We start from the raw sequence: 16,410 nt of genomic DNA on the forward strand, positions 1-16,410 counted from the left end.
TAAAAAAAAGATCATTGGATCTAAAGCCGGGATACTCACCAGAATTCTCATGTTTAATGTTTTTAATATTTTTTTTAAAGGACAAAAAAAAAAAAAAAAAAAAACTTTTTTTTTTTTTTAGACAAGCTGCCCTCTAAAGCATTTTTTTTTAAGGGAAGGATTGTTTTTTCAAAGATTTTATTTATTTGTTTGACAGACAGAGATCACAAGTAGGCTGAGAGCCAGGCAGAGAGAAAGGGGGAAGCAGGCTCCCCGCCGAGCAGAGAGCCCGATGTGGGGCTCGCTCCATCCCAGGACCCTGAGATCATGACCTGAGCCAAAGGCAGAGGCTTTAACCCGCTGAGCCACCCAGGTGCCCTTCTAAAGCACATTTTAACCGATAACCTTAGGATAGTTCTCCCAAGGATCCGCACAGCCCTCTAAGGTATATCCTACCATCCCTCGGAGCAGCTAATTGAGACACCCGGTGGCAATCGTGTGCCTTCCACATCGTGCCGGGCAAGGGCGATGCTCCGAGCAGTTACCTGGCATTGTTTCTAAACAAGGCACCATAAGTTATGAACTGTCACAGGGCTTTACAAGAAGGCTTTGAGAGAGATGCTAATAACTCCATACAGGAAGGGCAGAATGTTTTGCCTCAATTTTTTTTTTTTTTTAAATAGCAGGGCCAGTCAGCCAAAGAAATCAGTCTTTAAAAGTCCAGCAACACATGGAAGGATAGGTAAAATCGATATCAAATCCCTCTTCCCTTCCCAAGCAACTATTAATAAACTCCCTCGGCTTTCAATGTGTGTATTCCTGTTACAGCCTTGGACAGGAAGGAATATGGGGCACAGAATCGTTACAGAGGGTTTCCTGCCCAGCTCACTTTCTCTCCCCTGCCTTTGCTCCTGCAATTCCCCTCTGTTATAAAATAATCACAAAGAACAGATTAGACATGGCCTCACAGGTACATCTGACCTCACCATACAAGAGGCTATGTGAGGATGTACCCAAATGTTTCCTTTCTCAGTGCACTCAGAAATCCCTGCTGGAATGCTAAACTGCATAGCTGAACATATATTTCCAAGTTGTTATTTTTTTTCAAGCTCCCTCTTCGCTTTCTAATTCACTCGATTTTTTTACATCCTCATAACAAGGCCCATTCACATGGTGCTTTGCATATTGTGAAGCTTGCATTCAGCAACTCATTCAACCTCGCTGTCAAACAGACTCTTTAACCCACTGTACAAATGAAAAAGTTGACGCAGAGACGGATTCACCAATTTATTCAACGTCACGGTACCAGATACTGACAAAGTAGATAACCCAGAGGACTGGCAAGGGGCTGCAGAACCGGACTCTGATAATTGACCTCTTGCTGATAATTGAGATGTTTGTGCAGAGACACTGTCTCATTTAAAGCACTACTCATATCAGGTGTAAGATCTCCCTCCAGGTTCTAGGCCAATTTGCTCTGAGCAAATTTCCTGACCTTCCCCTGGACCGCCCAGGTGCTGACGTCTGCAGGATACACTGCCCAAGCTGCCCTGTCAGTTGACCTCTGGCTCCCTTCTACCAGTGAGAGGCAACGGCAGATCACTAGGGTGGAAGGGAGAAGCCAGGGAGAGGATGTCTCTGTCTCTCTTCATGCCTAAGGCTGAATCCTTCCATGCTTTTATGTCTTAGGTCTGCCATGATTCCAGCTCCCACCAGGAGACCCTTGGGGCCTGGCCTTCAGGCCCACGTTTCTCATCTTTCCATCTTACAACTACCAGTTCCTTGCTATTGCTGATCTCTGGGTTGACTCACCCAGCCCCCAGGTAGCTTCTCAGCAGTTCTATCACCCATCTAACATTATTTGCATTAAGTCCTTTGTGAATCAGCATGGTTCGTGTTTTCTGATTTGACCTGTTTTCAGTTAGCATGGTTCCTGTTTTCTGATTTTTTAAAATTTTTATACATTTGTATATTAGGCTGGATATAGAGGGAAAAAGTAAGGAAGAATCAGATTTTACTGGCGGCTTACCATGTACTTCCTGGGGCTTGGCACTTTTATATGCCTTGTATATTTTAGTCCTCAAAATAGAACTGTGGGAAACATATTACCATTATTCTCCTTTTACACAAGTCTGGATATCAAAAATGTGAGGTGACTTGCTCAAGGATATAGAGCCAGTAAGTGGAACGGATAAATTCTAATGTAGGCCATTTTTCCCTCTTTTCTCAGTCATGGAATAAAGACCAAGCTGACTCCATCTTGAACAAATAATGGAGACGGTGTCACTGTAAATATCAAAGAGTTTGTAGAACAAATGACCTGGATTTTTTCTTTTTTGCAAGCATTGAGTCAAGTAGTGACACAGCAGGAATATATAGCCTATAATTAATACAAGCCTTAATATCTAACACTGCTTTGGAAAAACAAGAGGCAGTGGAGAAAGCCGGGTCCTGCCTGAGGCCAATTAGTATTCTAATATTCTACTTGTAGGTCTTTTAAATTATTAATTGACATAAAAATAAGACAGAATAAATAAAAGTATGAATTACATTCAGACCTCTGTTACTGTGATTCCACCCAGTCAAAACACAAACATACCTGCTTATTTCCCAATCATCTGTATTCATTTCTTTATCTATCAGCTGGAATATTTTTTCTAGCATTATTGTTACAAATAATCTCCCTCTCAAAAAATACATATATATCCCCCTCTACTCTTCTGTCAGGTGTAAAGAGCACTGAAGTAAGCCACAGAAGAACCAAACTGGAGTCCTGGCCTTAAGGTTTAATAGCTGTGCGACCTTGACAATGTTGTTTCAGTCGTCAGAGGCTCAAATTCCTCATCTCAAAATAGAAATAATTATATTTTATCTACCTCCTGCAATGGGTCATTTGAAGGATTAAAAAAAGCATAATGTTGATGCATTTCGAAAAATACCAATTGCCATACAAGTGTAAAGGACCGTGTTTATCCAAGTGCGTTTACATTCATTATGGCATTCTTATCCTCAGAGCAATCTGCCACAAGCACTTTCCTTCATCAGCAAAACGCATGAATATGAAAAAGGTAAGTGTGAAGAACAATTTTACAAAAGCCTTGCATACAGTAGTCAAAATTATCTCCATTTTCTTCAGCTTTCAGGAACAACCATCTTCAAAATTGGTGGCCCTCCTGGGCACGTCTGGCTATTTGCACAGAGCAGACTGTCCTGTCTCCCCCAGCCTTGTGGCAAGAGCATGTCCACACCGGGGCTGGGAGTGGCGGGGGGGGCAAACTCACTGAAGCCAAGTAAAGCTGAAAGCTGAAGCTGTGATCAAGTGAATGGATAAAAACTGCAATTCTACTGCCTTCTATGTTGATTTTAATTGGGTATTCTTCAGACATTTTTGTCCATTGGTCTTACAAGTTTACAGATCTGTTCCTCTTTACACTGCAGAGTCCTGTGAAGAAAGACGTAAATGCAAACAGAAAAGAGACTGTAGAATTCCTTACATGTATTTTAAGATCGAATTTCTAAGGACTAGTCCTTACTTTTAAAGGTTTTAAAAAAGGGGGGGCAGCTAAAATGTTTTCAGGGCCAAAGAGAGTGTTTCTCTTGTCAACACACATATACATGGCTGGGAACATCAGCCTTAAAGGACCTGCTGAGGAAGTGGACAGCCGTCCTCCCTAATTCTCCAGCCCATTCCATGGTGCACCATCAACACCTATTTGGAAGTGCCTACGCACCTGACACTGAGCTAAATGGGATGCTGAGGATACAAATTCAACAGCATTCATCCCGGAACAAGAACGCTCAGCCCACCCGCCCCATCCCCACCCCACAGCCCTCATCTCCCACCAGGTACAATGATGCTTTGGGGCAGACAGCATTTGCTCAGAGCACCAATCCTGCCACTGCTGTCTCCCTTCTGACCTTGGCCAGGTGACTTCGCTCTTTCCTCCTTACTTACAGAAATGTGATACTGCAAGGGTAGGAAAAAAGAGAAGATGAAATGCTGATAAGGAGAAGGGGCTCAGTGCATCCCATCCAATGCTCCAGTGGCGGTTCACGTGTATGTCAGGTTTTGGAGTCAAGAGGGTTTCCTGGAAATACCTTACATTTTAAAAGCTGTGTAAACCTGAAAGCTCACATGCAAGGAAGCCCGACTTCCAGCTGCTTCATAATGATTTTAACGCTGTGACAGAGCAAAGCATCTTCCTATTTTCAACCCTAGTAATTTGGTTCAAGCATGATCTCAACCACTTTAAGCTTTGATATTTCTAGCCACCTCTTAGGCTGTATTTTCTCTTAATGCCACCAATCATGTGTGAAATTCTGTTGCAAAACTAATCTTTGTGGGAAATGATATGTAATGCCTTCTTTAAAAGGGGGGGGCAGCAGCTATGACCTTTTTTTTTTTTGACATGTTTTTCATAGTGTAATACAAATGGAAACATCTCTTTCTCAAGGTCAAAGTAGAGATAGGTTTCTGCTTGCACAAGCATTGCTCTTTCTTAAGCAGAAAAAAGCTTGAAAATTAACCTTATGACTTGATTTTTTAAAACCTCTAATGTATATAATGATTGTTAAACTTGAAGCCAGCTGTGCTAAAAAAAAAAACAAAACAGTTTAATACCCATCTTGTTAAACCAATGTTTTACCTTTTAAATGATGTGCAAAGATTCAGGAACACATACAAGATGTGAATGAGCAATGAAATTCAGATATATACATAAAAAGACACTATTTGATGATCCAATATGAAGCGGGTGCACACACACACACACACACACGCCAACACATCTTGCCTTATCAGGGGAGGTTTCAGTCAAAAGCAGCTGTGACCAAATCTTCTGGAATGGAAGTCAGAAACCATAATTTAAATTTTTCATTTGTTTTTTGGAACAATTATGCCACCCACAAAATGGTAACTTTGCAAATCGTCATTATCTCATGAATTTTGGAACATATCCCTTAAATAAACCCATCTCATTTCCATATAATTACAGCAACTAATAAGGTCCTTAAAAATATTTTTTTTTGCTCAAAATTTAAGAGCGTAATAAGGATTCCATGCTACTGGCATATTGATCAAATCTGGCATTCATTTCCTTAAAATAAGAGCTTCACATGAATTTAAAAGAGAGCTTGCCTTGAGAAAGAAACCTTTATGGTTTTCCAAGTTCTCTTCGATTGCTGGTTCCTGCACGTGATCCCTTCTGACAGGATTCACCTGTCACATTCTCCATCCCTGTTATGTAGTAATTTATTGCATGTCATTTAGATTCATTTGTAATAAAACATAATGGTAATGACTTCAAGCTTTAAAAAGGGTAATCTGCACTAGCAAGTTCCTTCCCGATTATTCTGTCCTCCTGTCAGCCTCAGGAAGATAGAAACACCTCCAGAGCATTTAGAGAGACTCTAGTGGACCTAATTCCCCATAACAGATCACTCAGTACAAACTAATTAGGACGAGTTAAATGTTTCCACTGAAAACACACAAAAAAAGAGGAATGTTTTACTCTGCTGCCTGCTGTTTTCTGCTCATTTCCTTCCCCATAACCTTGCCACTTAACTGTTTTCCTAACAGACTGCTTCAGAGGTGAAACTTGATGGTCCAGCCACAACCAAAAGTGTAAATGCTGACGTGAGAATGTTCTCAGCATCCCAGGGGAAAAACAAAAGTCCTTCTTACGACAATGTACGAACGTATCTATTAGAGGCTGGGGAATAGGTTTCTGGGCTAGAATTTTCCTACCAGATTTTTTTCTAGCTGTTGTATTACAAGTTTCCTCAATTAAGTATTTCTTGTTATGATCGGCATACCGCGGAGTATTTTTTCTATTTTTTGCAGGCATTTTAAGGAAGACAGCTGATCCACAAGAAACAGTAAGCTGAACTTGAATGGCCCTCTCACACTTTCCAGATTGAGTTTTCCCCTTTCTCAGGGTTTATTTAGTACACTGTTAACAGTAGCATTTAGAGTGGCCTCTATTATTTGTCTCTCCGTTCTGTTCATTTGTTGAAGGTGTATCATTTCCTTTTTCCAGATTATTCTCATGGAGCAAGCCCTGGCCTCTGATTGGCTGTAAGCTCCCCAGAGTCTCCAGCCGGTGGACTCGGGCCTGAAAACATCTTTAATTTCAGCCACACAGAATCTCCTCAGTGCAATCAGCCTCCTGTTTTCTCTCCTGATGGCAAGGGATCAAGACACAGCCCCTCTCTGGCCAACGATGGACAATGTTTGAGGTTGACTTGACCACTGGCAACGACTCACCACTCCAGCAGTGGAGAAATGTGGTGGGCCAGATGGAGGGGGGGAGATGATTCAGACATACGGCGCTTAGAGCTGGAGAGAGTACATGGTTACAACCTTCTGCCAGGCTCTGACAAATAGCCGGGATGCACTCAAGCAAAGAACATGCCCTTCATACCAGCACACTCCTCTTAACCAAACTGTAGCCCAGCAGCTCAGGTCTGTTGTAGTGACAACCACCCACAGCCTCTCTTCCTTAATCTGAGGAGAAGCCTCCCAGCTGCCTTGCTTTTATTTCTGGATTAATTATTAATGGTTATTCATCCTTGGCACATGTAATTTTTAACTATGTAAAATATTTATGGGGGTGGGGAGAGAATTTCATACGTATTTATTCTTTTTCCTTGCTTTTACTGTAAATCCCCAATCAGGTTGCTGACTGGGATTTTCCTTGCTTCTCTCTCTCCTCTGTGAACCTTATTTTTAACTCCAAGTAATGAATGCAAGATCGATAGCATAAGTAACAAAAGTATCCACGGTGACTGAACAGCAAACTCTTAAATCACTGCACAGTAAGTGCAAATGAACAATTATTGAAAACACTGCACTAAAATTTCAATAGGAGATAAGAGTGAGGCTTAAGTCATTAAAAGGGTCCATTAGTCTTGTAAGTCTGAGAGAGCACACTCAAAACGAGCTATTCTTGAGAACTGGAAATATTACTTATTCCACCCACTTGTACACACAGGAAACTGACTCCAACTGAGCAAGGATGGGGTCCAGTTGTCCAGTCCCTAAGGTGAGAGAGACATACAGAAAAGCAGGCAGGCTGGGCCAGCTTGTTCAGGCAATGATGCTTCAGTTATATTTGAAGGGGGGTATTGAGCAACACTGACAAATTAGATTATTTATAAGGGCGGTAAGTATCCTGCCTACATATCAGTTTACCTGGCTTTACAGCATCACCGTACTCCTCATCACTCCCTGCTGGGAAAGCAAATAAGTCTTCTGCCGCCTCAACTCCACTCCCACAAACCACCAGAAAAGCCCAGGAATGCAGCCCCGCTTGCTCTTTGTCCATGTTCTCCCTGACTCAGTTCAAGAATGAAGAAGAAAGTCATGGGCAACCAAACTAAAAAGTGAAAGTGTTGTTTTCAAAAAACTACCTGAAATAGCTAAAGTTTTGGAAATACACACAATTACACACACACACACACACACACATATGTATATACACGTCGTCTTAGGGATTTGCAAATATTAGCATGCTACTGAATCTTGAAAATGCCTGGGTTGTTTTGCTCAATTCTTCTTGCCCTAGCTCTTACACCATGCATTTTATTAGAGACAGGTGGGCTCTTGGAGTTCTGAATGTCTAACAGCTTGAGCGAGGGGCTGCATAGCATAACCTGAAATAAATGACATTCCTGAATACCCACGATTTCCTCCAGGAATAGAAAAACGTATCTCATGCTGGAATTATGGAGAGACTGAACCCTGTTCATGACACAGAGGGCAACTTTAGCTTTGCCTTTAAAAGAGTACAGTTTCATCTGAAGTAGGACATCACATTTCAATTGGTACTATTAAAAACTTGCATTACACAGTGAAACTAATTGCCCTGTGAATCACCCTGCTTTACAAGACAGCTGGACTAGCCTACAGTTAACATGAGCTAGCCCAGTGAACATTTCTCCAACAGCCACATGATAATCCAGGACAGCACGGATGGCTACTGACCAGTACTTTTGGACTATGCCACTACTCTGGCCAACCTTCCTTCCTCAACACAATCACATAAGGAATTGTTGTAAGAGGCTGAAAACTTTAACGAAAATTATAATCTACTTCCTATCCCTCAGTATCATTACAGATGCCAAAATTTTATTTTGTGCAAAAGACATATTCCTTTACAAGATTTCCCATTTACCAAAAATATATTCACGAAAAACAACTTGGTGTTTTATCGGTTGCCAATAAACAAGGTTACCACCTCCATCACTACGCCTGGAAAGAGGTGTTGTTCAACTCTGGAGTCGGCTTAAATTTGGCTATGAAATAAGGATTGTTTCTTCCAAATCAACTTTAGTTATTTTTAAGACTTCTTTTCTAATACGACACACATGATAGGGAAATCAAAACTGCTTTCAGGACAGCTAAAAACATTCAGCTTTCCCAACTTGTGTTCCTTCCATACTTTCACAAATAATTCAAAGTCTCAAGAAAACAAAAGCAAATAGTAAACACAAATAAACAGCCAGGAAACGAATACTCCCCCAACACAAGTTTACCCAAGCACCTCTTTAATCTGAAAAACGACTCTCGATCTCAGATTTAAAGCAAACCAAGAAATGACCCAGAGCATTTGCATCTTGGAATTCTTCCCTGGCCCCTCTCCAGCTGTTCTCACAAACCTTTTAATATCAGATAGATGCCCTCGGATGATGACTCGGGATGGAACTTACAGAAGGAAAGCATAACTTCAGGGAGGAGGGTGGAGGATTCAGTCCCAATCCTTGGCTGCTTCTTATTTAGTGAAGGCGCTGAGCCTTCTCTCCCAGCAGTAAGTTGCAGCGTTACAGTGCGAACACAAGCTCCCAGCCCGCTTACAGTGCTCCAGTGATAGCCCAGATCTAAGCCTCAACATGTTTTCTGGAAATGCAGGCAGCTCAGCTGAAAATCTTCAGGGAGCTTTCCACCGTAGCACACAACTAAACTGCACAAATATTTAACAGCTTCGAGACCTCTAAAGATTTAAAATAATATGCATTTTGGGCTAGGCTGTTCTAGCTAGAAGGAAAATGGGACGGACGGTATGGAGAAGCGTCCTCAGCTGTTCAATCGCGGCACACCAAAGAATGTTTTCCCTTTTTGGCTCAGAATTAGGGAAAAACCAAAACGTCTAATGAAACATTGATACAGACCAAGCTTTCACAGCATCAATAGTACAGGAACTTAGTTTTACATTCCATTGAGTGAGCCCATGACTTCCCACGCCGCACCATTTCTCCTTCCTCACCTAGCTAAAAAAGCCAACTTCATGCAGACAAATCAAGGCAAAGTTTATCCACCCCCACCAGTTTCCTTTCTTTTCCAACTTAAACTCATCCACGACAAATAAACAGCCCCAATTGTAGCACAAAGGAAGCCCTGAAGGCTGCACCAGCTTGGTTCTCCACTTGCCAACTGAAGGTAGGTTTAACGTAATATATTCTCGCGGCTTAAAGATTTTTTAAAGGGCTGGTCTGCACTGACGAAGGGCTGGACACCCCCAGAATTACATCATCAGAGTTAACACTCACCAAAATACATTATGTTTCTCATTAATCAGACAGCTGGAACCCCACCGCGGCGTCTTCAGCATCAGCTCGCACCCAAGGCTGACACGCAGAGCAGAGCCGTTTCATGCTACATTCGGTGGAAATGTCCCCGGCGCGGAGAGCTGCGAGCGCTGAGCGTGCGTCCTCCGCGGGATGAGCGCCTTGCAGGCTGCCTTTCCCGGGCTACGATCCCCGGCGGCTGGAGCGTGCGCTCCGGCTGCCTGCTGCACTGCCCATCCTTACTGTAATCCGACTCCTCCTTGCGATGTCCTTGCCGCGCCTGTGACATCAGGACTGAGAGTACTACAAACAGACCCCCCCACCCCACCCCACGCCACCCCCGGTTAGCAGCGGCTCCATGAGGTGCTCCGACTGCCTGCCTGGACCAACCATGGCTCTCGGGAAGCTTTGACGAGCCCAGAGACCTGGGAGGGGGCGGAGTGAGGGGCGCGGGAGGCTCTCTTAAAGAGAGAAGGGTCTCGGGATCCACATGGGAGCACACAGGGGAAATTCAGCACGATGCGGGAGGGGAAGTGGTTAAGGAGAGCGCTGCCATTAACGTGTAATTAGACACAATTTTATCCCGCCCCTCCCGTGAATGTCATCATCCTCGCCAAAATTTAGCCTACCACCCCAAGTTAAAAAAGCAGTGGGAAAAGGAATGGTGTCCTGTGTCTGCATTCTCTTTGCTGTGGGCTTGAGGGTTTGTTGTTTGTGATGTTTATGCCTAAGGGGAATAAAACACTCAAGGGACCATTGCTAGGGTAATAGAGGTTTTCACTTTAGAAATGATCAGATCACAGAAACCTAGTAGTTGAGGAGTTATTTTTATTTCTTCAGTATTTTCTGAGCTAGGTTGATAGAGAAATGTAAAGAAAAATAACGTGATAAAAGTCACCCCTCGGTTTCACAAGTTCACATTTGCTGCTTCCCATAGTAGGTAGCAGAAAGGACACTGAGGCTGAATTGATCTTTGACCCCTGAAGAGGAGAGACAATCTAGCCAGACAACCAAGATTGTGTCATAATTCAGGTCTGGTCACCAGTATAGACACGCCCACGCACAAGCACACACAAACTCACATTAAATTTGAGATGAACAGTCAAGAAAGGCAAAGCTTAGCAAAGCCTCTGGCTCCTCCAGTAGTCTAATGAATTGCAGTCCTTATCTTACATAGGAAAGGATGTTAGAAAGAAATCCCTGAAAGCGGCGCTGATTAATACTTAAATGCTCAGCATGGAAAATAAACCCATAAAACAAGTTCAGTTTCCTAAGGACTCATCACTTTGGGATCCAACTTAACCACTGGACCACTGAAACTTAAAAATTTCCACAAAAATCTATAAAATTAAGAACTGAAGATAACAAAAGAACTGTAGCCTATGGAATGAAGCCGTCGATATACTTTCAATACAGGTTTTTATAAGCCATGATAGCAAATATTTCTACATTGTGATATTAATATAACCAGCGGTCTTTCTTTGCAATCCTGTCTCTATGGGTAGATTTAATGCATATTGGAACCGAATATTGGACTGAAGCTCATAATAGCAGCGTGTCTGGCAATCTTACAAAAAAAGCTGAACCCCCTATTTCCTCTCTGTGAAAAAAATACTATGACCAATATCCTCTCTTACAATGGGTTATAAAGAATTTGGAGACTGTGAATGGGTAATCATATATAAGTCAGGAACATTACAATGAGTCTTTGGATAAATCTAGTTGTTTTGTTGTTGTTGTTTTGTTATTGTTAGAAATACTCTTCATTGAAAGCAATTTGGAGAACAAAATTTTAAATAATAAAGAATACATTTTTTTATTCCTTTTTAAAAATCAGAAATAAAAAGAACATTACAGGAATATACTGAAAAAAAAACCCCACAAAAAACATAAGTGTTTTTCCTTTTGGACAGATGGAAATCACCCAAAAATACAATTAATGGCCCTTCCCCACGGCAAAGGAACCATCTGTGGTAGAGCTTATTCATGAAGCTCATCAGCTGTCCTGACCTCCTACATGGGCTAGGGGGCACTGTAGTTTAATGCTACAGTTCCAGGTCCATTTGTGTTCCTCTAGTTCAAAGATGCAAACATTGAAGAGTTGAGTTTAAGACAGGAGGTTTAAGACACTAAAGGACTGTCTTAATAATTAATAACACCTTGCATTTGTATGGCATTTTGCAGTCACAGGATACTTTCACTTAAGCCATCTTTCTTACTAACAAACTGACATAAAAAAGTGGATATTATCAATGTCCAGATGAACAGGACCTCGAAACTGAGGACAAATGAATTGGAGGCTCAGAGACATTAAGCGTTTCTCAGTGGTGCTGTCAGTAAAATATACTTGTCTTATTCCTTATATTTTGAATTTATGTTAGCATCCCCAGAAGATTTCTTTATTCAGAGAAATAAATTACAGGGCTGCCTAGGTGGCTCAGTCAGTTAAGTGTCTGCCTCTTGATTTCATCACAAGTCATGATCTCAGGGTCCTGAGATCAAGCCCGCCCTCGGGATCCACAATGAGCAAGGAGCCTGCTTAAGATTCTCTCTCTCCTAGTCCCTCTGCCCCTTCCCCTCCCCGCCCCCCACAAAAAAAGGAAAGAAAGAAAGGAACAAATAAATAAATAAATAAATAATAGATTTCCCATTTATAGTGGCTCAGGTAAAGGTCTTCCCCAATCAAATTATGTCACTATATGCTCCAGGAAAATATGTATCTACATGGGCAGAATATACAGACAGAGAATATTCAGTCATAGAATATTCCAACCTCTGCCTGGTCTATAGAGGATCTTTCCTTAAGAAGCAGCATGTAACCTCTGGAAGAGTATGGCATCTGAAAGGGAACTGAGTGTTACATGCATGCATTGGAATTCTGTTCAACCCCGAAAAAGGAAGGCACCTGCTTTATTTAAAGGGCTATGCCCCACCCTTCCTCATCTAAGGGTTATTGGAATATCAAGACCTCAGAGAGAAACAGTGCTTATCTATGGATGGAAAACAAGTGATTTTTATTTTAATTGTACACTTTTTATTGTTTCCCTTAAAATTATTTGTAGGCATTGTATTTATAAAGAAAAAAAAACGCAACTACTTTTATTTTAAAATAGAATAACATCCAAATAAAGGCATAGCTGATGTTGGCTAGACATGGGGTTGTGGACATGCCTGCTGTGCCTGAGAGATGCTCCCATAGGTCATGTCCAGGAGAGGACTCAGCCGCTTTCAGGGAAGGACCTGATTCACACCCATGACCATTATCTGTCTCTAAGCTGCTCTGAGAAGCTGGGGGATCCTGAGAGGGAATCGGGTCACTCCTTGCCAGATAGAAATATACCCTTCATGATTAAAACAAAAGATGCCCTAATACCAGGTCCGTATTTTGAGTGAAAACGTTATGGTAGGCAGAGAATTTTCTCTCTGCTCCAATAGCCAAATAGCCGTCTGCCTGGATCCCTCACCTCCAAGTCTTGCTCCAAAGTTTGTCAGCGTAGCTTCCTTCCATAGGACTTGGCACCATCTGACACACTACTGTAGACATCGTTTATTTTGATCTCCTCTCACTGGAATATAATCTCCATGAGGGCAGGGATTTTTGTTCATGGCTGTTATCTACCATCCCTACAAGGGTATCAGGCACTTGTTCCTGCTCTATAAATATTTGAGAATGATTGAGTGAACACACTGAACATAACCATATTGGGTGTAAAACATCATACTTTTCTATGTGCCTGCAGTCAGTTCTCTGACGTTGATGGTGTTTTATACAAAATGTTTACACAAATTGAATTTGTCCATCCTTAGCAGCAGCTGTTCCTAAATTCTATGCAATACCGATGCCAGGTGTTACTGCAGGCCACAGTTTGTGAGCTTGCTTGTCCTTTCAAGTTCTCAGGGCTGAATGCCGCAGTAATTTAGCATTGAGTTAGCACAGCCTAGTTGTGTCTCCCATTGCCTTCCCCTGAGCCTTAATTTCATCCACTTTCATTTCTTATTATATTGCAGCAATAAAATTTTATCCAATGTTCTTAATTCCAGCTTTCCCAAATCCCATCCATTCTTCGTGTTACATCACTATTATCTTTTAATAATAAAATAACATTATCAACTATACTTCAATTAAAAAAAAAAGAAATGAGGTCAAAGTGGTCACATAGAGCCTAATTCAGTAGGACTTTGTAGACGATATTATAAGACCATATTTTGACTTTTATTCTAATTTACATAGGATGCCTTTGGAATAACATGATTTGACATATTTCAACAGGGTTATTATGGCTGATTCATAGAGAATGGATAAAAGGAAGGAAAGGAAGATGCAAGGTGACCATTTAGGAAGACTTCGTGAGAATCTAGAAAAGAAATGATGATTTGGATCAAGTAAGAGCAGTGGAGGTGGCAAAACGTGGTCAGAGTCTGTGTGTATGTCAAAATAGGTCAGTAGGGTTTGCTGTGGGTTGGATAGGCAATAGAAGAGAAATAAAAAGATAATGGATTAATGAAGGCTGAGGGACTGAGCAACGAAAGGGTGGGATCTCCACTAACTAATGTGGAGAATGCTGTGGAAGAACATGCTTTAGGAGATGGTCAATGTGGAGCGTTATAGTTTACGATTCTATTATATATTCAAGTGAAAGTGTTTGCAGAAGTTTGGCTATACAAATCTGGAGATCAGGGGAGAAGTTTGGGCTTTATATTTAAACTTGGAAATCATCATTTTAAAGATGGTAATTAATCCATGAGGCCAGATGATATCTTCAAAGGAGTACATTCTTTTGGAAGAAGAAAAGAGGGTCAACACTGAACACTGGGACATTGTAAGAGCAAGGGGCCAAATACATGGATTCTTGATGACTGATACTTGCTGAAAGTGTAACAATTTGTTGAATGAGTATTTGCCAACATATGAATGATATTTGATAGAAGACTATTTATTTTATGCCTGAGTTTGTCTTTGTCTGATACATCACCACCCACTGTTACAACAATTTAGAAAGGGGAGAAATAAGTAATTGGTCTATATGAGAACAATTGTCTAGTTCAATTAATCCATATAGTCTTTTGATTAATTTTTTAGATTGTGTAGACACTGTTATAAATTCATAAATCATTTTTATTCCTAGATTCTTTCTTGATGCTTCCAATGAAAATTAAATGCCCAGGGACCTTAGTCTGGAAAATGAATTGCCTACAAAAAAAGAAGAAAAGAAGTGCTAATTTGTGAGCTAGGAATAATTAAAAAAAAAAAAAAACTATTAATACTATGATATTACAAAATTCTATCTCTCTGAATTTCTCTGTCTTTGGAGACACCAAATACATCCTTCTACATGTGGTCCTATCTATTCTGATAGTCAATTAATAGGAGCTCTTTTACAATATTTAGTAACTAGCATTAGGCACCCTCTTAGAATTTTTACCTTGGAGCTGGCTGTGGCCCAGGCATCTTCATTTATTCAACATATTGGGTATTGAGTATTCATGTGCCAAGTACTATTCTAGGTGCTCAAGGCACATTGATGAAGTTACAGAAATCTCTGTCTACAAGGAGCTTACATTCTAGGGGTTTCTGCCTATCAGCTTCTCTATTACAGTTTAGAACATCTTTCACCTTTCTCCATGTGGAAGAAAGGACCTAAAATATCCTTTATCTCATTCATACATTCATTGGTTATAGTTTATTGCTTCCTTCCCCCAGTACGATAAGGACATGAGGGAAGGGGCATGTCTACCATGTTCATGTTGTATCTACTGTCTAGACAAGAGCAGGTATACAATAAATATTTGTTGAGTAAATAAGTATCCCAAAAGTCTTCTACCTCTAGATGATATTCTATCCTGATCTTACTGAGAATATAGTTATATTCTACCAGAAATGCCCTTTTGTGTTCCCCTTTGTCTAAATACTTATATTCACCATCCAAAACTGCTCAGATATTTTGTTTTCTAAGAAGTCTTCCCTGGACTGATTTATGTCTGACTCATGCGTTCCCCTAATGAGCACTCACACAATCTTTATAGAAATCCATTACAGTATTTATCAGATTGGCTTTCAGTGACCTTTCCAATTGTCAATATCCCCCAAGTAGAATGAAGGCTTCTTTGGGGTCATAGAAATATATGTTAATTCCTTGAATGTTTTAACATACTCCAGGACACAGCAGAAATGTATGCCAGGAACATGTTTTTTTGGGTTAGTGAGTAGATTATGCCATTAACATCAAACTTTGTCCATGATTTAGGAAGCAGCAAACTTTACCATGCTTGGAGCCAAGGATCAGAAAAGGAAGATACATTAGGTTAGAGAAATCCCAAAGGCTTGTGGAAAGGCCAGTTAAGAACAGGATGGCTGGTCAGGAACATAGCAGGGATATCCATTATCACCACTAATATTCAACATAGTACCAGAAGTCCTGGCCTCAGCAATCAGACAACAAAAAGAAATTAAAGGCATCCAAATTGGCAAAGAAGAAGTCAAACTATCACTCTTCACAGATGATATGATTCTTTATATGGAAAACCCAAAAGACTCCACTCCAAATCTTCTAGAACTTGTACAGGAATTCAGTAAAGTATCAGGATATAAAATCAATGCACAGAAACTAGTTGAATTTCTATACACCAACAACAAGACAGAAGAAAGAGAAAGTAAGGGTCAATTCCTTTTACAATTGCACCCAAAACCATAAGATACCTAGGAATAAACCTAACCAAAGAGGCAAAGAATCTATACTCAGAAAACCATAAAGTACTCATGAAAGAAATTGAGGAAGACACAAAGAAATGGAAAAATGTTCCATGCTCATGGATTGGAAAAACAAATATTGTGAAAATGTCTATGCTACCTAAAGCAATCTACATGTT

The 16,410-nt window shown here is 40.8% G+C and overlaps 1 protein-coding gene across 2 annotated transcripts in view; it reads right to left on the bottom strand.

Annotated features, from left to right (window-relative positions):
* ZNF385D (zinc finger protein 385D) overlaps positions 1 to 16,410 on the bottom strand; it is an 889,426-nt gene that overhangs the window by 274,809 nt on the left and 598,207 nt on the right. Inside the window, exon 1 of one of the 2 annotated variants that reach the window (XM_032860951.1) lies at positions 9,526 to 9,873. The exons of the other annotated variant lie outside the window; for it this stretch is intronic. Within the exon in view, the coding sequence (XP_032716842.1) occupies positions 9,526 to 9,547 (22 nt within the window). The 5' untranslated portion in view covers positions 9,548 to 9,873. Of the gene's footprint in view, positions 1 to 9,525; positions 9,874 to 16,410 lie in introns of those variants that run through there. 2 annotated transcript variants of the gene reach the window in all.

This window comes from Lontra canadensis, unplaced genomic scaffold, assembly GCF_010015895.1.
Source record: "Lontra canadensis isolate GAN:19392208 unplaced genomic scaffold, GSC_riverotter_1.0 scaffold20, whole genome shotgun sequence".
Taxonomy (NCBI): Eukaryota; Metazoa; Chordata; class Mammalia; order Carnivora; family Mustelidae; genus Lontra; species Lontra canadensis.